The sequence below is a fragment of the Hordeum vulgare genome, chromosome 4H (genome assembly GCF_904849725.1).
Source record: "Hordeum vulgare subsp. vulgare chromosome 4H, MorexV3_pseudomolecules_assembly, whole genome shotgun sequence".
NCBI classification, from domain to species: Eukaryota; Viridiplantae; Streptophyta; class Magnoliopsida; order Poales; family Poaceae; genus Hordeum; species Hordeum vulgare.
Window position 1 is genome coordinate 233685299 of NC_058521.1, and position 21777 is coordinate 233707075.

The 21777-nt window shown below is 46.3% G+C and overlaps 1 protein-coding gene across 6 annotated transcripts; it reads right to left on the reverse strand.

The window, feature by feature from the left end:
• Positions 1-3119: 3119 nt before the first annotated feature.
• Positions 3120-6296, reverse strand: LOC123448439 (E3 ubiquitin-protein ligase DA2-like). 6 transcript variants are annotated; one of them, XM_045125324.1, is made up of 9 exons: positions 6164-6295; positions 5887-6088; positions 5704-5788; positions 5551-5596; positions 5277-5358; positions 5026-5182; positions 4766-4930; positions 3799-3858; positions 3120-3709 (listed from the first exon to the last, which is right to left on the reverse strand). In XM_045125324.1, the coding sequence occupies exons 4-9, from the start codon at positions 5580-5582 to the stop codon at positions 3618-3620; spliced, it is 588 nt and encodes a 195-aa protein (XP_044981259.1). In that variant the 5' UTR covers positions 5583-5596; positions 5704-5788; positions 5887-6088; positions 6164-6295; the 3' UTR covers positions 3120-3617. The 6 variants fall into 6 exon arrangements, with proteins under 6 accessions (XP_044981259.1, XP_044981264.1, XP_044981263.1 ...); XM_045125329.1 differs by having other exon boundaries at positions 4843-4930; positions 5704-6296; XM_045125328.1 differs by having other exon boundaries at positions 4828-4930; positions 5704-6296.
• Between the last annotated feature and the right edge of the window lie 15481 nt (positions 6297-21777).

Sequence of the window (21777 nt, forward strand, 5' to 3'; positions counted from 1 at the left end):
TGCTTGTGCTTGGTTGTTTTCAAAAATATTTCTTCAAGGAAAACTAAGAAAAATATTTTTAAAATGATATCTTAGATTTATCAGTAATAGGGAACATTTTTAAAATGACTTTGTGGACTGTTTCTGTGTGAGCTATTTCTTATTTATTGTTTTATCGATGATAGAAAATCCTTGTGACGAGGGAATCGGAGCGGAAGACCTCGAAGACCCCAAATACTTAGCCGACCAAGGAAAGCAGCCCTTTAACCATGACTGAGCATATGTTACTTTGCATGTTAAATAGCAAGTATTTCCGTTGCATATGATCATAAGTGTCGGTAATCATTTGATATGATTTTACCGAAGGCTCCTCCGGAGTATTTTTCATTGAGCTTGACTCTACCCCTTGCGGGTCATGCTAATACCATGTTGACAAGTAAAAATAGCAGTAGCATTATCACGAGCATGATGTTGTCATCAAGCAAGAGTTTATGAAAACCCCGTCGGGTGCCACTAATACCCGAGGGTGATGATGAGTTAGGTGGTCACTTCCGGTGAAGTGATGCAGCCCGTATTTGTGTGAGTAAGGTTTCGGAAATGGGATTAGATTTATAATGTGTCGACCGTCCCAACCTTACCAGCCCCTTACGGGACGGGGCTATGTTAATTACTCTGGTCGGTGCTAGCAAAGAGCCACATTACTAGTGGCAGGAGTGATGTGTAGTCACTCTTGTGATGGGGTCATGCCGAGTAGGACGACTATGCCATTTTTATGAGTTCCAGTCACACCGTTGGTCCCCGCATGGTTGGTACTGTCCAGAGTTGGTGCTCGTAAGACGTACAACATGTGGGCTGGGTACCAATCGAGCAGACTTCTTTGTTTAGTATTGTCAGGGGAAAGGCATTGATCGGGTACTTACCTCGGGTATGAGATATACCACGAGTCGTGGATGACACGGAAGTTTCCCGGATCTCGTGGGTCCAGCATACTACCTCTGCAGGGTGTAAACTATTCGAATAGCCGTGTCCACGGTCAAGGACAGTTGGGTCATCCTGCTTAAACTATGTCCTGATATTTACGCATAAACCAAGTGTACGTAAGTGTGTGTGTGTGGTGATGAGAAAGGTGTTTCTATGATAGCAATGATATGACCAAGTTCGGTGAACTGGCATATAGGGTGAACCCGGATGGTTCAGCCCTCAACAGATATGTTGATATATGTAACCTGTTCTTCAAGAGTAATTCTTTAACTTGATGCATATTCATGATCCTTCCACCCAGATGAGTTACACTAAAGATGCATGATATTGTTATCCTTCACTTTCATTGTTCATATCATGGGTTGTTTGCGAGTACATTCAAAGTACTCATTGGCTTGCCACTGGTTATGTTATTGACCAGACATGGAAGGATCAGAGTTTGGAGAAGAGTACGTCTTCGGTGACACCCCTACGAACTAGGACGCTTCCGAGTCAGAATGCCTGTCGGTGTAGGCTTGATGGCATGGGTACCCGCTTAGCCCTATGTTTTCCGCTATTAGTGTATTCGTGTGATTTGGCCTTAGGCCCTGTCTTGTGAACTTGACCCTTCGATCACGTGTTGTAATAATCAGTACTTGGATGTAAGACTCTTTATTCAGTATCTGTGTTCGGTGAGCATTGATCTGTGGGATCACTGAGCACGGTGATTCTCCACTAGTAGTTCGGGGTCCCCACAGAGCTGGTATCAGAGCCATCCTGACTATAGGAGCCTGAGGTAGCATGGGCGATAGCCGGACAATTAGTGCACATAGATTGACCCGAGAACCGCACCCACTATATAATTCTAACCCTCTCCTCAACACCTTGTAGATGGTCGCCGTACCCGAGACGCTTCTGGAAACGGGCTTTCCTCTGCTTTTGAGTGATAGCCTCGAGAAGTGTCAACTGCGTTGCACGCCCATCTTTCTCTACCACAAACACTGGGTCAATGCCGACACCAAGGAGTATCACGTGGATGTGATAGTGAAGGCTAATGACTCCCCAACTAGCTAGTTCTTTGAAGGGCGACAAATGGAGGATCTGATGTTGCCCGTGGAGACTTCAGCACGAGAGGCACTCGTGAGACTCCACGACATCCTTCCTGAGATGGCGGACGAACCTGCTACTCGTCACCTACCTTTTGTTAAGGATAAGGTAGACGGAAGTTGGACACTCAACCCCTCATCCGAGGACGGGATGCCATTAAGGTTTCAGACACCATGACGGATCTGTTGATCAAGGAGTCAACTAGGATTCCCCAAGAGCTGCACCAAGTTAAGGACCTACTTCGTATGGAGAAGATGAAGAACTGCAAGGTGAAGAAAGAAGGAGCACCTGTGATATCACCTGGCCACTACTAGGAAAAGGCCTGCTAGTGGCGCACCTGTTTTGGCTACTAATGACACACTACAGGTGGGCCAATAGTATCTCGTATACTAATGGCGCACCAGGCAGTGCGCCATTAGTATAGCCCATGGTGCGCCATTAGTATGCCTCCCAGGGGGCCATATTTACCCATATGCTCTGGCTTACTAATGGCACACTAGTTGATGATGCGCCACTAGTGTGCTTTTTGCAGTGTGTCACTAAAGTGCTGAGTGGTGCGCCAATAGTATGAATATTAGGTATTTTTTTCTTTTCTGATATTTGCACAGGTTACAAAACATATTACTGTACAGAATATAGAGAGCACAACATATAAACAATAAATATATCGAATACCATAGAAGATTAGTCTCCGAATACAATTCATCATATTAGTCTCCGAATTTAAAATACCGAACAAAGTTAGAACATTACAAGTCTCGAGACCACGTGTAGCGAGTTTGTCCTCACATTACAAGTCGATATCGATCATCTAAACTACCATCACATAGAAGAGTGTTGCGGTCATCACGATGATCATAATCGTGATGAAATTGGTCTTCATCCGGTTCCTCCAACGTTCCCTCCTCTCTCCCACTAAATAGGGCGCGTATAAGTCTGGTTACATTCACCCAAGTCCAAACATAAAATTCTGTCCAACATAGTACAACCCACTTTGATAATTTCATAGGATTTAATATACCAAACGAAACCTGACAAGGGAAATGTGTTTTAAGTATCTACAGAACAGCCTCTAAAATTTTCATGTTGTAACTTTATTTTAATACCACCTCTAACAGGGCCTAATCTCCCATATCAAAATACTGTACCCATGAACATATATATCGGGACAGCAAACTAAACTGATAGCTGCTCTCAAACCGTACATCCAAACGACACAAATAAATACTCTAAAGAAACCTTGAAACTTTATCTAAAACTTATGTAAAGAGGCCAACTCAAAATTCTGAGCCTAGATAACTCATTTTTCAGATATAAGCTTGCTTGTTTTCCATTGTACCTGAAGAACTAGCTCCTGCTGCTCCTCTGCCCGTGCTAGTGATGCTCCTCTTCCGCTGATCCAAGTGACTAGACCTTAAAAACTGGGTCCAATCTTAACAGGAATGTGCAAATAGAAAATTCACGATCACTCATTCAACAACACTAGAGACAATATCTTGTCGAGCTACCATATAAGTCATGTAGATCGACTAGGACACAACCATCAAGAGTGATAGTTATAATTTAGCATGTCAGTCGTATTCAAGTTCGCCCGGTGTTATTGGTCTCTTGAGTGGTATGATAGACTTCTTGTCAACATCTTGTGATAGCGCCTTTCTCATATCTAATAAGAATATAAAAAAGGTGAGCAATAGCACCGGAGCAAATAATCCGAGTATAAGACGACATATGTATGGCATTCCAAGTACTTACCAAGGCCATCTTCTTCCCCTGAGTAGTACCGAAGCACCCTTCGATAAACCACATAGCCCGCTACAAGAACAATGAGCATAATTAGTTACGTTTTCTCAGGATACTTGCATATCGTACTAAAATGTATACACTATGATGCAAGCTTCATATACAGTTTCTTGGTTTCGTTGCCAAACATTATAAAAATTTCTATCTAGCGAAGCATAAGAAATTGCTAGTTTGAAGAATTGAGGATCAATTAATAGGTTATCCGCATTGAGTACAAAATGAACAATAGTCAAATCTTCTTTTCAGTTCAAGATGGATGTCCTATCGTTATATTTCCTAGTAATGAAATCCGCTGAACATAATATGTAGGTAGAGATTCTCATATTGTTTTTATACAATTAAACTAAAGCTCTTCTAGAAAAGTCGAGGACATCAATGCATATATATGTAGTGCTTAGCTAAGGTACACCAAGAGTTGGGTGTATTAATTGATCGCGCAACAACCATTTAGCTTCAAGTAAAGAGCAGCATGATCAAGGTGCCAAGGGCATCTCAAAGATGTTCAACAAACTGCTACAGAAAAGAGCAGACAGAAACCTTAAACTGATAGCTATATTGTCTCCATGGTACTGCCAAGACCTTACTTGACAACAAACATGACAACATATAAGTATCTAACTGACACATCTTGTTACTTATTAATTACGAGACAGACCATTACTATTGTAGCAGGTCGAGGGAATGCACAAAATTCCATCAGAAATTACATATAGTAAGCCGTCGTATTTTCTAATGGGGAATAAGTAAGGACACTTTGATTACAGATAAGTACAGGTGGTAAGCTATTGAATTCCCCAATTAGGTGTAACTGAGGATTAATTACTTTGCGCACAAAACTTTCAGTGAGGGTCGAAACCAATGAACCAACAATAATTACAATACTTCAACTGAGCTTTATCTAGAGAGCTCAACAACCCACAATTGACTGATGCAACCATAGCCACACAAGTTAAGCAGGATAGAAGGCGGAAAATGGTTAACCAGTGCATACGCAACTGCGTTAACCCTTCGGCATTCTTCAATAGCAGCTCCGAATGGTTTACTTGGCATGAGGGCGCATCATTGCCTTGGGCACCGCTTGCGGCTATCAACAATACAATATGGACATCGCGAGTCAGCAATTGTGCAACAAACAAAAGAACAGAGAGAGAAGCAGATAGCCTGCAACAACCTACACACCTGAGGTGGATGTGCCACCGGTATCGCAAGGTTCAACTCGTGCGGTTGTTACTTCATTTGTGGAAGCAGCAACCTGTTTATTCATGAGGCGCTCCGCGTCGTCCTGGAGTTCCTGATGCCGCATCCTGATCTGCGCCTCGATCACCCTCTGCCCCTCCTACACATGATTCCCAGCACCACCCAGTTGGCAAAACTAACGTAGAAAAGAAAGCAGAGAACACTGAACAAACAGTTTTACAATAGCAACTAACAATCTGCTCGACGCCCTTCTCCTCTTTCGTCTTGACGCCGCGGTACTCCACGGCGTAATTCAGCATCTTGTAGTACGGACACCTTAGAAGTTAAGAAACAGCAAACTGAATAGGAACGGAATTTTGACACCTTGAAAGTTAAGGAACAAGAAGTAAACAAGAATCTGTCACAGGCTCTGGTCACCGACACCAAAACAGAAGACATCATTTACTCTACTTACTATCCTAGGACTAGGAAGAAGTGATGATAAGAGGTGAGATAGTAGTAGGATACTGTGTCGGCCGGCGGGATGTGGGCGACTTCATCTAGAGGAAGCACTCTGCACGCACGCAAGAAGGAAGCAGAGCAAGTCAAATTATCATGTGAATCAAAGGAAGAAGACATCCGTCTGAAACAGAAATTCATAAGGGGAACTAGCTGACTCACCGGTGCAAATCCCCTTGGCGCAGCACTTTGACCGGTTGAGGCTAGCGAGATCGTACGTGTCCTTGGTTAGGGCTCGACGCCGCAGCTACTTGCGCGAGGAAGAAAACCCAACGCATCAGGGAAGGGAAGGGAAGGGAAGGGAGGGAGAGGAAGAAAAACACGAAGAGATGGGCGAGAGAGGACCTTGAGTAGCACTAGTGTCGGAGGAGCCCTCCGTCTTATCGGGCGAGCAGGTCCTGTCCCTGCGCAGCGCACACAGGCGAGCAGCAAGCAGGCGGCCTTCATCTCCTCGAGTGCGAGCACCTCCGTCACCGGAGGCCCAGGTCGAAGAAGCCCCTGGAGAGCATGGCGGATCGGGAACGCCATGGCATGCTCCTCGATTGATCTGCAGCTTGGGATAGGAATAGAAGGTGAGGTGAGGTGAGGAGGAGTGGGTGGGGGCGAGGTGGGAGACGAGTACGCCGGTTGTGGGAGAGGACGGAGGCCGCCGGTGTTGGGTGGCGGCGACACTTGAAGGTGTTGGTGGTGGCGGGCGGCGGCGGTGGGACAGGGAGAGACTGAGAAGGAGGCGTTGGTTTGGGGAATTTTCGATGCTTGTTTGGGTTGGGGAGCCATTAGTAGTTTTGCATAAAGAAAATTATAGTAGTGACGCACTGGGTGAGTTGTGCGCTATTACTAGTTAAACTAGTAATGGCGCATTCTGCCCCAGTGCGTCATTAGTATTTTTGGAAAAATTACGAAAAAAGTTTTTTAGTAGTGGCGCACCGTGTGTGTGGTGCGTCATTAGTGTCCATCACACTAATGGCGCACCTGCACATGGTGCGCCACTGCTATATTGTAGTGGCGCACCACTTGTCTGGTGCGCCATTAGTGTCTATATTATCTATAGCCCTTTTCCGAGTAGTGGGCTTTGCTTTCCGAGGAGGAATACCCCCGCTTCAGGTTGTTCCTCTTCAGAGTCGATGTTTAACCGCGGAAGAATGCACCAAGCTCTTTGCTACCTCACCAACCAAGAGACGTCGAGATGGTCTACTTCCTTCCCTTGCTCCTTCGAGGAAGGGAACCACTGATGAAGATGAAGATAGAGATGAAGATGAAGACGAAGATCCCACAGAGCCGGCTTATGAGACCACGCAGTAGATCCCTTAGCAGCATAGGATATACCGAACGTAGGAGTTCTTGTATAAGGATTTTATGACCCGGATGTTGTGTGAACTTGTTGGATGCAAGTCGCATTCTGCCTTGAGCAGCTTGTGAGCGGCTGTATCACTTGTTTTAAATTAATGAAGTAGTTCTTTTCAAAAACCTTTGTCATAAAACCTTGCACACTAGCACATACCAGACCCCCTTTTACTAGAACGTCATCCCTTTCGAGTGCAACCACTTTGGCAAAAAATTGACATGTCTACGCCCTTGACAGGATGGTGAATGCAACCCGCAACAGCACTTTTAGCAACCCCGGCTCTGCCTCTTCCGGACAGTAGCAGGGAACCAGAGGGGAAGCTCAAGCTGGAGATCACCATGTGCAGCAAGATGATATTCCTCCACCGCCGCCTCCCTCTGAAAGCTTGACCATAGCTCAGTTCCTTCAAGCTCTTCGGAAGGAGCGTCAAGCCAACAATGCCGCTAGCCGTCAGCTCGCTCAAACTTTGGTGAACCACCCGCCGCAGAAAGAGAATGGCAACAGTCGCTCAACTCTCTCTGAGTTTATGCGGACTACGCAACCCATATTCACGGAGATGACTGAGCCCTTGGATGCCGATGACTGGATCCGCACTATCGAAGACCTTCTCGCGCTGGTCAAGTGCACTGACGACAAAGAGAAAGTTCTCTATGCAACCCACTGTTTCGGAGGCACGACCTGAGCCTGGTGGGATGGATTTCAGATCATGCGAGCCGGGCAAGTCATCACTTGGGCCGTGTTCAAGGATGGATTCCGCGCCGCTCACGTTCCTCTGGGAATGATGACCATTAAGAAGCGGGAATTCCGAGCCTTAAGGCAAGACAGTGGATTGGTCAAGGATTATTTGCAGAAGTTCAACCTTCTATCAAGGTATGCACCTGAAGATGTTAGCACTCAGGCTGACAAAGTGGAGTGCTTTATGGATGGATTGCAGCAGTCACTCCAGTATCAACTAGTTGTTTGTGAATGTCGGACCTTCAGTGACCTGGTTAATAAGGCTCTTATGTTGGAAGACAAGCGTCGTGCAATGGACGACACCCGTAAGCGCAAGCTAATGGGTAGTGGAGGACCGATCAACCCGAAACCACGACCATGGCACTCAGCCCCAGCAAGACCCAACTATCTGCAGCAGCAGTACAAGCATCCAACATTTCGCCAGAATTACCAACCTCAGCAAGTCAGCGTCAAGCCAGCAAGCACTCCGCCAAACAACGGTGGCAGCAAGACCAACCTTCGAGTGCAAGTTACCTGTTTCGGGTGTGGACAACCAGGGCACTATTCCAGGCAGTGCCCCAATAAGAAACCCGATGTTCCACGCCCCAATGCGCCAAATCCAGGCCAAGGAGCACCAGGCAGGAAACAGGCTCCTCGCAATCAGCAGTATCACAGCAAGGGGCGGATTAATCATATTTCCGCAGAAGAGGCACAGGAAGACCCGGACTGCATTCTGGGTACGTTCCTCGTCAACTCTACCCGAGCAACAATATTGTTTGATTGTGGTGCTTCGCATTCCTTTGTTACGCAAAAGTTTGGGGAAAAGTGTGGTCTAGAACCTACCTTGCTTCGTGGGCATACGACAATTCAAATCCCGGGAGCAGTTTTCAGGACCAACCTAGGGTGTAGAAAGGTTGGGATAGTTATCAATGGGACGAGCTTCTCGGCCGATATCATTGTGCTTAAGTCACAAGGCCTAGAAGTAATCTTCGGTATGGAATGGTTGGCCAAGCATCAGAGTATCTTGGACTATGCTAACAGGGCCATTACCATGACAAGTGACCCAGGGGTCAAAGTCAAGTATGTCTCTGAGCCAGTACCGACTCGAGTGCCACGAGTTAACAGCCTATCACAGGAAGGACTCGACCGAGTGCCAATAGTCTGTGAGTACCCGGATGTCTTTCCTGATGAGCTACCAGGGATGCCTCTTGACTGAGACATCGAGTTCATCATCGAACTCATGCCCGGATCAAGGCCTATATATAAGAAGCCTTACAGGATGGGATCCAAAGAGCTAGCGGAGTTGAAGAAGCAACTGGATGAGCAACTCAGGAAAGGGTTTATTCGTCCAAGTGCGTCACCTTGGGGATCGCCTGCTCTCTTCGTGTCCAAGAAGGATGGGACAATCCGACATTGCGTCGATTACCGTTCACTCAATGAGGTCTAGATCAAGAACAAGTATCCGCTCCCCAAGATTGAAGACTTGTTCGACCAGCTTAATGGAGCAAAGGTATTCTCCAAGATCGACCTCCGATCTAGATATTACCAACTAAAGATTCTACTCGAAGACATTCCGAAGACGGCATTTGTGACCCGGTACGGTCTGTACGAATGCACTGTCATGTCCTTCGGATTGACGAATGCCCCAGCTTACTTCATGTACCTCATGAATAAGGTCTTCATGGAATATTTGGTCAAGTTTGTCATCATATTCATTGACGACATATTAATGTTTCCCAAATCTGAAGAAGAGCATGAGCAACACTTGAGGTTAGTATTGAAAAAGCTTCGAGAGCACCAACTGTATGCCAAGTTCAGCAAATGCCAGTTTTGGCTGAACGAAGTTGGATTCCTAGGTCATACCATGAAAGCAAGTGGATTGGCAGTTGATCCCTCTAAGATTACCACGGTAACCAACTGGGAATCGCCAATCGACGTGAAGGAAGTCAGGAGCTTCCTCGGACTCACAGGATACTACCGCAAGTTCGTAGAAGGATTCTCCCGCATCGTGTGACCTATGACTCAGCTCTTGAAGAAAGGCAAGAATTTCGAATGGACACCGGAATGTGAGGCAAGGCTCCAAGAGTTGAAGAAGAGGCTAACCACCGCCCAGGTATTGGCCACTCCAGATATCAGCAAGGAGTTCGTGATATATTGCGATGCCTCAAGTACCGGGCTAGGTGGGGTTCTAATGCAGGATGGCAGGTTCGTGGCGTACTTGTCACGGCAACTGCACCCGCATGAGGAAAATTATGATACCCATGATCTCGAGTTGGCAGCAGTAGTGCATGCCCTGAAGACATGGCGACATTACCTTCTTGGGAAGCGATGTGAAATATACACCGAGCACAAGAGTCTAAAGTATATCTTCACCCTAAGAGAATTGAATATGAGGCAATGGAGATGGTTGGAGTTAATCAAAACTACGACCTCAGCATTCAATATCACCCCAGTAAGGCAAATGTAGTGGCTGACGCCTTGAGTCGGAAGACCAGCACCTTAAACGTCATGCTTAAGGAAAGGGAGCCCGCCTTATACGAAGAATTGGAGAACTTCAGATTGGAACTGGTGGAACCAGGATTCCTAGATAACCTCGAAGTCAAACGAACGCTGGAAGACGACATCAAGGGAGCCTAGAAGGGTCACAAGACCATCAAGGGTATCAAGAAGAAGATTCCAGAAGGCAACACCCCATGATTCTTGGAGGATGATCAAGGAGTGGTGTGGTTTGGGAAACGCTTATGCGTACCCAACAAGGCCGAACTCAAGGAACTCATCCGACGGGAAGCTCATGATACACCCTACTCCATTCACCCCGGTGGTACCAAGATGTATCAAGATCTCCGAGAAAGATTCTGGTGGCACGACATGAAGAGGGAAATCGCGTCATATGTGGCCAAGTGCGTTGTGTGTCAGCAAGTTCAGGCTGAGCATCAACGACCCGCAGGACTGCTACAACCTCTCCAGGGGCCGGAATGGAAGTGGGACAAGGTAGGGATGGATTTCATTACCGGTCTACCAAGGTCTAGCAAGGGCCATAACTCGATATGGGTTGTTGTCGACCATTTGACCAAAGTGGCCCACTTCATCCCTGTCAACCCCACTTATGACGGGAACAAGTTGGCTAGTCTCTATATCGAGTGCATAGTAAGCCTTCATGGAGTTCCCAAGAGGATTGTATCTGACCGAGGCACGCAGTTCACCTCAAGGTTTTGGAGGAAACTTCAGGAATCCCTCGGTACCAAGCTCTCTTTCAGCATCGCCTTCCACCCGCAGACGGGAGGACAGACGCAAAGGGTGAATCAGACACTCGAAGATATGCTCCGTGCATGCGTCCAAGTGCATGGAGCCAAATGGGAAGACTGTTTGCAGTTCGGTGAGTTTTCATACAAAAATAGCTACCAGTCTAGTCTCCAGATGGCCCCGTTTGAAGTGTTGTACGGACGGAAATGCCGCACCCTGCTCAACTGGCCAGAAACCGGAGACGAGTTGATTTTTGGACCAGAAGTTTTGCACTGGGCAGAAGAGAAGGTGCAACTAGTCCAAGAAAATCTGAAGGCAGCCAAGTCGCGTCAAAAGAGTTATGTGGACTCTCGCCGCAGGAATGTGGAGTTCATTCCCGAAGATCTGGTGTACCTCCGTGTCATGCCTCTCAAGGGAACCAAGCGTTTCCACATTAAGGGGAAACTCGCTCCAAGGTTCATTGGGCCATTCAAGATCACGTCAAGGCGTGGAGAGGTCACTTATCAGTTGGAGTTACCTCCGGTACTTTCGGGTGTGCACAATGTTTTCCACGTGTCACAACTTCGGAAGTCTCTCCAGACGCCAAGTCGTTCCGATCCTTATAAGGACATTGATCACCGGGCCATTGACCTTCAGTCTGATCTCACCTACCGTGAGAGGCCAATCCGCATTGTGGATGAAGCAGAGCGATGCAGCAGAAGCCAAACTATCAAGTATTTCAAGGTTCAATGGAGCAACCACACCGAAGCGGAAGCTACATGGGAGCGTGAAGACTATCTCCGATCTGAGTTTCCACACCTTTTTAGCACCTAGCTTAGGAATCTCGGGGACGAGATTCTTGTAAGGGGGATAGGTCTGTCACACCCTGTTTTTGCTAACACTTGTGTGTATTGTAAAATTTTGAGCTTGTTAAAACTTTTTCCAAACTAATGATGTGAGTGCCATGACTGGCATTGTATGCTTGTATGCTTGATCATGTGAGGATTTAAAACCCTAAATTCCTTGGTATGATACTGATTTCAAAAACCATTGCTTATTGCTGACCTAAGTAATACCACCTTGAGTTGCACTGCATGCCCTTGATAGCAAGCAGTGCTTCTACCCATATTTGGTAATCTGATTTTTACCTATCCTTATATTTCAAAAACCACAAAAATAATTATTTTGTGATTATTTTCCTAATTAAATAACCTATCCATTTCTAAGGTTAGAATTGGTATTCCAACATGGAAAAATACTTTTCTTCCTTGGAAAAATCTGATTAAATTTAGAGATGATCACAAGGACATATATTTTCCATACATAGGATTTTAAACCCCATTTTATATTATATTTATTGATTAGAACTATAAAAGCTATTTCTGTCTCTTTTGGCATTTTGAAATATTTCCAAAGGAAATATTCTCAATAAATTCCTAGAAAATTCCAGTGGTATCCCTAAGCTTTGTTTGGTGTCCACATAAAGTTTCAGCTTGATCAAAGGTGGATAAGGACTCCAAATAACCCAAAAATCCTGTGTGTCCAGAATCAAGTTCTACACCAAATATGGGATTTGTGGGACTTAGTTTGCCCACACTCCCTTTGGAAGGAACAGATTTGGTCATATTGGAGTGATTTCAAGTTTACAAAGCTAAACTTGTCCTTTGGAGCTCAAATTTGGTGGAACTCCATGGTTTACCACCAAAACCAAACCTGTTAAGTATCAGCACCAGTGGTGGGGTGCAACCCCCTGTACCGACTGTCGAACACCTTCTGATAGATAGGAAAAAGCCACTTTAGCCACAGCTAAACCAAACTCCTTTGCTTCAAACTCTTAGATTAAGTAGCCAGCACCTGTATCTAACCCCAGTCAACTGGCCCCTCACTGGTCAAAGTGGAAAGGCCAAAAACCCTAATTTAGACCTCAGTTCATGATCGAGAGCACCAGTATTTCTTGCCTCCTTTGACCAGCCGAAGCTCCCACTAAAACCAAACGGCTAGCCACACCCCCAGCAAGTGCCAGGACATGCTAGACACATCCAAAGTGCCTCAGAGCGCACCAGCATGCCGTGGCATGCCAAAATTGCGCTCTGGGCACGCTACAGGGAGTCACCGAGGTGGGGGCGACGCCCTCGGCCAGTTCCAGCCTCCCCCGAGATGTCCAACCTCTTCCCCGTCAACCCCTCTGCGTCGGGCAAGCCTCAGGGCCCCTCCTCTCTCACGCTAGAGCTCGCGCGACACGTGCCCGCGTGCTCCAGAACCGGCCAACCTTGCGTGGCCATGAATGCTCGCCTTCTCTCTCCCTCTCTCTGCTGCAGATGGTTCGGGCGGTCCAATACCACGTCCTGAGACCGTGGTTTCAACCCCGACCTCTCTCTGCACCCCCATGCGCTCCATGGTGAGTCACCGGCACTCCTGAATCTGCTCACCGTCGCGGGCCTATATATAGCCCTCCCCCTCGCTCCAGCACCCCTCACATAGCTTCGCCACATCCACTAGCACCTCCCTAGCCACCCCAACAAACCAGCAGAGCCCCGATGCTCTAGATCGACCGAGGCCCCTCCGCCTCGGAGCTGCGGTCGATCTCCGGCTACACGATGGATCCTGCGCCCCTCGACCCACCAAACTGACCCCTTGATCCCAGGAAACTTTCCCCTGACTCGCGCGAGCTTTTCCTTGTCTCTAGCCTCTCCCTCAACCACCTCCCTAAATTCCTCCGCCACGGCCTCCTCGGCGCCGGTGAACCCCTGCCTCCTCGTTGTTGTTTCGACCACCAGCAGGTAGGCGATGGTCAGGCAGACCCATTCCCGTGTTCATTGGAGCTTGAGCGCGTCGGCAACCTCATCGGCGTCCTCCTCCTCTTCTCTGGTTGGAGGTAGGAGACGACCCCGACTGGTGTTACCCACCTGTCGGCGGCCCAGCCTCCACCCCCGTGCTGGCCTCGGCCACTGACCACACGGCCCCCCACGTCAGGTTCAAACCTGACGGTGCGTGCGCCTGGGCAAACCGTCGGCTGGCCATGGGCCAGCCCAGCTCTCGGCCGAGCCAGGCCAGGAGCTCGCCTGTTTTCTTTTTATTTTAAAACCTGGATTTCTAAGATTTTTATAAAAACATTTAACCAGTGTAAAAATATAATTCTTCCACTCTTATTTTTCTAAAAATGTGGACTATTTAATGATATGCTTAGATGAATTTTTCCAACAACTATTCTATTTTATAATATTAAAAAGGGCTAAAATGGAATAGTTTTGCTTCTACTTGGTTGTTTTCAAAAATATTGCTTCAAGGAAAACTAAGACAAATATTTTTTAAATAATGTCCTAGATTTATCAGCAATAGGGAACATTTTTAAAATGACTTTTTGGACTGTTTCTGTGTGAGCTATTTTTTTTATCGACGATAGAAAATCCGTGTGACGAGGGAATCAGAGCAGAAGACCTCGAAGACCCCGGATACTTAGCTGACCAAGGCAAGCAACCCTTTGACCATGACTGAGCATATGTTACTTTGCATGTTAAATAGCAAGTATTTCCGCTGCATATGATCATAAGTGTTGATAATCATTTGATATGATTTTACCGAAGGCTCCTCCGGAGTATTTTGCATTGAGCATGACTCTACCCCTTGAGGGTCATGCTAATACCATGTTGATAAGTAAAAATAGCAGTAGCACTATCACAAGCATGATGTTGTCATAAAGCAAGAGTTTATGAAAACCCCGTCGGGTGCCACTAATGCCCGAGGGTGATGATGAGTTAGGTGGTCACTTTCGGTGAAGTGATGAGTTAGGTGGTCACTTTCAGTAAGGTTTCGGAAATGGGATTAGATTTATGATGTGTCGTCCGTCCCAAGCTTACCAGTACAATCACGTTACCCCTTATGCGACGGGGCTATGTTAATTACTCTGGTCGGTGCTAGCAAACAGCCACATTACTAGTGGCGGGAGTGATGTGTGGTCACTCTCGTGATGGGGTCGTGCCAGGTAGGACGACTATGCATTTTTTATGAGTTCTAGTCACACCGTTGGTCCCCGCATGGTTGGTACTGTCCAGAGTTGGTGCTCGTAAGACGTACAACATGTGGGCTGGGTACCAATCGAGTGGACCTCTTTGTCTAGTATCGTCAGGGGAAAGGCATTGATCGGGTACTTACCTCGGGTATGAGATATACCGCGAGTCGTGGATGACACGGAAGTTTCCCGGATCTCGTGGGTCCAGCGTACTACCTCTGCAAAGTGTAAACTATTCGAATAGCCTTGTCCACGGTCAAGGACAGTTGGGTAATCCTGCTTAAACTGCGTCCTGATATTTCCGCATAAACCAAGTGTATGTAAGTGTGTGTGTGTGTGTGTGTGGTGATGAGAAAGGTGTTGCTATGAGAGCAATGATATGACCAAGTTCGGTGACTTGGCATATAGGGTGAACCCGGATGGTTCAGCCCTCAACAGATATGTTGATATCAATAACCTGTTCTTCAAGAGTAATTCTTTAACTTGATGCATATTCATGATCCTTCCACCCAGATGAGTTACACTAAAGATGCATGATATTGTCATCCTTCACTTTCATTGTTCATATCATGGGCTGTTTGCGAGTACATTCAAAGTACTCATTGGCTTGCCACTGGTTATGTTATTGACCAGACATGGAAGGGCCGGAGTTCGGAGATGAGTATGTCTTCGGCGACACCCCTGCGAACTAGGACGCTTCCGAGTGAGAATGCCTGTCGGTGTAGGCTTGATGGCATGGGCACCCGCTTAGCCCTATGTTCTCCGCTATTAGTGTATTCGTGTGAGTTGGCCTTAGGCCCTGTCTTGTCTCCTTGACCCTTTGGTCATGTGTTGTAATAATCGGTACTTAGATGTAAGACTCTTTATTCAGTATTTGTGTTCGGTGAACATTGATCTCTGGGATCACTGAGGATGGCGGTTCTTGATTAGTAAGTCGGGGTCCCCACACTAAGTTAGGTGGAATAGGTCATTTTGGACCTACATAGCCTTATTATGTCATTTAGAAGATGACTTAGGTAAGTATAGGTCATTTTTTAATTAAATAGGTCATTTTGGAGCTAACTAAGCTAATTATGTCATTTAGGTGCAAGCCAAGCTATCTATATGTCGTTTTGGAGCTAACTTGGGTTAAATATGTCATTTTTGGGGCTAAGTATGCTTAATAAACCATATTGGACCATTATGCGATTGTTAAGCAAAACACCAGAAATAACACACTATTATCGTCATCACGGCGGTCAAGCACGGTGGCTCTGGCTTGTTTCACCTGGAGAAGGCTGCCCTGGAGAAGGAACCACTATAGAAGGGTCGTGCGATGCGTTTAGGGAGATATTCTGCACCAAACCTCGTTTGCAATGTGTCGTTAGCATGATGACACTCTTGAGATCTCTCCATTGAAATGAAACTCACCGTCCCTGCCATGTTAATGACTGGCATCGGCAGAGGGGCGTGGCCGGTCTTTTCGCACATAGATTGTACATTTGGTTTCGACAAGTCAAACTTTTTAGTTATTAATGAAAGGGACAGTAAAATGCAAGATTTGAAATAATATGAAGAATAAACTTACCACGAAGAGCTCGTACATGGCCCTGTTAGACGCATCATTTTGTGCTCTCTCTGGCTCCACCAATGCAGCCGTCCTCTCCTCCAGCTCCTTCATTTCCTTATCCTTCTCCGCCAAAAGCGCCTGCATTGCCTCTCTCTCTTTCAGAATAGCAGCCTGCAACAAAACTCATTGTTAGCATTGTAATCATATTGGTTCCCACGCACAACATAATGCGGAAAGATAGTTGAGTCCATTAAACTATCCTCGATGGCGAGCTCGACTTGCCGTGGGCGAGGTGTTATCTCAGGACAGGGGCTCGTTTAGCGTGCCTTTATCTGCCGGAGAGTGCTAGGACAACGTATAAGGCCGTCTCCAATGGCGATCGAGCCATGGGGCCTCCCGTTGCCAGCTATCATCACCAGCTCTAGATCAATAGGCCCCTCCCTCGGGTTAAAGTCCTCCCCTTTCCTCACCTTCCCGTGATCTCTGTACTTCACGATCTTGTGGTGGGAGGAGATGTTGTCGAAGTTTTCTACATGCTCGAGGTCAGACTCAGAGAATGCCTTGACCTTCTTGTACGAGGCAGTATGGGCCATCGCATACAGGTCGTACATCTGTGGCATCTCCGTCTCATTGTGACGTGCCTAAAAGAGAGAGAGAGAGGAAAATGTATTAGTAAAGGGCTCAAGATAGCATTAAGAATGAAGTGCATGAGGCATGAAGCACATACCCAGTTCTAAACAAATTGGATTAAGTTGACGCTCCCTTGATGGTGTGGCACACCAACCATTTTGCCACGCCTCTCCTTGGCGTTGTTGTGGCTGGCCTCCTATGTTTCGGAGCACTACTGCTCCACCAAGGCCTCCCAACAATCCATCTTCTCCACACACCATCTCGGGGGAACCTAAGTTAATAAATAGAAATTTGAGCGCAACATGTAAGAATCGAATCAAGGAAACTAACTACAAGGCCTTAATAATATGTAATTACCTTCATGTAATGCTCCTTATCCATCTTAGATTCGCGACACTTCGCCTTGTCTTTCCTAATATGCTGCGAGGCATAGTAGTCTCGAACAACCTGCACCCGATCCTCATGCCAAAAGTTTTGAAGTAGGCGGCGACATTCGGTTCCGATAAACTTTGCCACATCCTCCTCGTATCCCTCCTCACACCTGTAGTAGGTCTACAAATGAGACAACATCGATTAGTACAATAACTATCTATGGTTGATTTATAATTGTGTGAAGGAGAAATTACCCAGAACTGTCGGATCACCATGTCGGCCCTCGTGTGGCACAAAACACCATCGAGCTCCACCTCCGGCGGGGCCGGGGCACCCAAGTAGTGCTCCCAGGTCATTCCTACCTCTCGCTCCCGACCGGGCAACGTAACAAACCCCGGGAAGTTTTGACGGCAAAGCACACCAAGTACGTTGTTGGGCTTGCGGACACCCTTGGCAACAATCCAACCCCTACAGTATGAAAAATTAAAGCCAAAACATTAGATATTTGAGAAAACATGATGGCAAAAGGTTAAATAAGAGTACATTAACTTACTTATCCCCATTTGGCTTAATCTACCACCTCTGCTCGCGGGTCGCAGGCACGACCCGGAGCCCCGAACTACCACGATAGTAGACGGTGGCCCCCTCACCCACCTCCTCGTCACTATGAGCATGGCCCCTTGGCTCAGGGTGACCCAGATCAGCCGAGGTATCCCACTGGGTCTCGGACGTACCCTCATCCCTGCTTTGCTCCGGAGTCGCCTGGAACGAAGCCTCTGAGACACGAGTCTCGTGGGTCGAAGGCTCGTCGACCTGAGGAGCGTCGACCTGAGGCTCGTGAACCGGAGACCATGTAGCCTCCACCTCAGACGAATCCACCCTCGAAGTCGTGTGCTCAGGTGAATCAGCTTGGGGTGGCGGCGAGGAAGGCGTGGCAGCCACCGCCCTACCTCTCTCGCGGCCACGTGTACCTTTAGTACAACATAAATACCAACATGAGTAATAAAATGTATATAAATACCAACATGAGTACAACATAAATACCAACATGACTACAACATAAATACCAATCTTGCCTCGGTCGGGAGATGCAAAATCAAATGCTGCATTGGATTAAATAAGCCTGGTGGAAAGATCTATTCTAATTTGCAGATCAACTCCGTCGCCAACTCTTCCATTTCATCTAGCACTCTAGGCGATAGTTCTTTCGCAGAAAGGGAATGGAAGAAATAGCTCAATGCTGCCAGTACTAGACATTCATCCTCAGGGATAAAGCAACGCAACATCACCGACTTAACCCGCTCAATCCATATGTGCCAATCATGACTCTTGAGACCAAATATTTTCAATTTCTCAAGACTCGCTCCCCTCTTTAGATTCATAGCATACCCATCGGGGAACATCAACCGCATTTTCACCCACAATAGCATTTCCCTCATAGCATGCCTTTCAAGATTGAACCATGCCTTTGGCTTCGCTATGCTTTTCTTTCCTTTCCGTTGTCGCATGTTTTGTAACGGTCGATCACATAGAGCCTCCAGGTCGATTCTAGCCTGAGGATTATCTTTTGACTTCCCCTCTATGCCGAACAATGTACCAAAAATGGCCTCTGCAATATTCTTTTCAGTGTGCATCACGTCGATGTTGTGTGGGCAAAGGAGGACTTTGAAGTAAGGCAGATCCTATAAGCATGACTTGTGAGTCCAGGCGTGTTCCGTATTATACCCTTTGAATTACCCTGGACGCAAAGGATCAGGCTCGAGAGCGTTTACCTAATCAAGGGTATGTTGGCCTGTCAACGCAGATGGTGAAGTGTTTTTCACAACTCTACCTTTGATGAAATTCTTCTTGTATTTTCTGAACTTATGGTCAGGATCAAGGAACTATCTATGCATGTCGAAGCAAGAAAACTTGCGACCCGCCTGTAGCCAACAGAACTGAAGAGCTGCCTTGCATGTGGTGCACGGGAACATTCCGTGCACACAACAGCCGGCGAATAGCGCAAACGCCGGATAATCATGCGTCGAGTACATGTACCACACTTGCATTTTGAAATTTGTTTTGGTAGCGGCATCGTAGGTCTTGATCCCATTATCCCAGGCTTCTTGCAACTCATCCTTAAGCGGCTGCATGTACACATGCATATTCTTCCCGGGATAGTTGGGCCCTGGAATTATCAACGTCAGGAAAATGTTCTTTCTTTTCATAATTTCTCCGGGTGGGAAATTGAGTGGAATGACAAATACAGGCCAACAACTGTATTGTGCTGCTGTCATACCATACACATTGAACCCATCTGTGCTGATGGCAACTCTAGGATGCCTTGGATCTTTCGATTTATCCTTATGTAATGCATCGAAGTGCCTCCATGCAAAACCATCTGAAGTGTGTACCAGCATCTTGTTCCCATCCGCATCTAGTTCGGTTCTTTTGCCCAATTTGTACCATGTCATCTGTCTGGTAGTCCCTTCGACCATGAAAAGACATTGAAGTCTTGGTACGATTGGCAGATACCGAAGAACACTAATGGGGATTTTGGTCAGATTCTTCTCACCCATACCGTTGTCTACCACAATATACCTGGAAGAATTGCAAATGGGGCAATAGTTCAAGGCCGCATACTCAAGACTAAAAAAGGCACATCCATTCTCACAGGCATGTATCTTCTTATTGGGCATCTTAAGTACACGGAGGAAGCGGGTGCCCATGCCATCAGCCTACACCGATAGGCATTCTGACTGGGAAGCGTCCGAGTTTGCAGGGCCGTCTCTGAAGACGTACTCATCTCCAAACTATGGTTCTTCCATGTCTGGTCAATAATATAACCTGTGGCAAGCCAATGAGTACTTTTGAATGTACTCTCAAACAGCCCATGATATGAATAATGCAATTGGTAGAATAACAAGTAATATGCAGTATTTGGTGGATAACAACTTAACCGTAAATGAACTTGTTCATGGATGTGCAACATAAGCTAGATGTTGTTTAGAAGAACAGGTCACAGATATCAATATATCTGTTATGGGCTGAACACTCCGGGTTCACCCGATATGCCAAGTCACCAAACTTTGTCATATCAACTCTTTCATATTAACACCATTAAACTCACACACACTTGGTTTATGCAGAAATGACTCGATGTAGTCTAAGCAGCACCGCCCAAGTGTCCTTGACCGTGGACACGACTATTCGAATAGTTTTACACTCTGCAGAGGTTGTACGCTGTACCCAGGAGATCTGGGAAACTTTCGTGTCATCCACGACTCGTGGTATACTCGATCAATGTCTTTCCTCTGACGATACTAGACAAAGAGGTCCACTCAATTGGTACCCAGCCCACATGTTGTATGTCTTACGAGCACCGACTCTGGCATGTACCAACCACGCAAGGACCAACGGTGTTCCCGGAACATGTAAAAATGACACAATCGTCCTACTTGGCACGACCCCGTCACGTGAGTGACCACACATCACTCCCGCCACTAGTAATGTGGCTCTTTGCTAGCATCGACCAGAGTAATCAACAAAGCCCCATCCCATAAAGGGGTAACGTGGTCACACATGTAGGCTTGGGACGGTCGCCACATCATAAATCTAATCCCATTTCCTAAACCATACACACACAAAATATCCGGTGCACCACTTCGCCAAAAGTGGCCACCTAACTCATCATCACCCTCGGGCATTAGTGGCACCCGACGCGGTTTTCATAAACCTTTGATTTATACCAACATCATGCTCATGCTACTCTGCTTAGCTCTACTTGTCAACATGATATTAGCGTGACCCTCATAGGTGGTAGGATTAGGCTCAAAATGCAAGTGCTCCGGAGGAGCAATTGGTAACATCACTTCAATAATTTACCGATCCTTACATGCAATGGAAATATTTTCTCTGCTTGCCTTGGTCAGCTAAGTATCTGGGGTCTTCGGGGTCTTCCAGTCCAACTCCTTCGTTAAGCGTGGTTTCTATCATCGTATTAAATAAAAAGCAATAAGTAGCTCACTCAAAAACAGATCAGAAAGTCACTTTCAAAACGTTGTTTAATTCTGATAAATCCATATTGCTATTTTAAAATTACTTGTCTCTTGTTTTAGTGAAGCGAATATTTTTAAAACCAATTTAACAAAAGCAAAACTATTCGAAATAGCATTTTCATTATTATAAAACAGATATGTTGTTCTAAAAATTTGTCTAATTGTTCTATTAGATACTCCTCATTTTTAGAAAAATAAGAGTGGAAGATTCATTAATTTTCACTCGTTAAATATTTTTATAAAAATCTTTTAAAACAGAGTTGAAAAATAAAATAAAAAGGGCAACAACCCTGGCCTGGTTCGGACTGGCACTGGGCCGGCCCAGATGGCCAGCCAGCCAGCCTACCCAGGCGCGCAC

Bases quoted from the DNA above. Each gene is read 5' to 3' on its own strand.
- LOC123448439 (XM_045125324.1), bottom strand. From the start codon at position 5,582: ATGAAGTCGCCCACATCCCGCCGGCCGACACA. The intron at 5,183-5,276 runs GTTAGTTGCTAT...AATCATGTGTAG, and splicing joins AGAAGGGCGTCGAGCAGATT to GAGGGGCAGAGGGTGATCGA. The intron at 4,931-5,025 runs GTGTGTAGGTTG...TATTGTTGATAG, and splicing joins CGGTGGCACATCCACCTCAG to CCGCAAGCGGTGCCCAAGGC.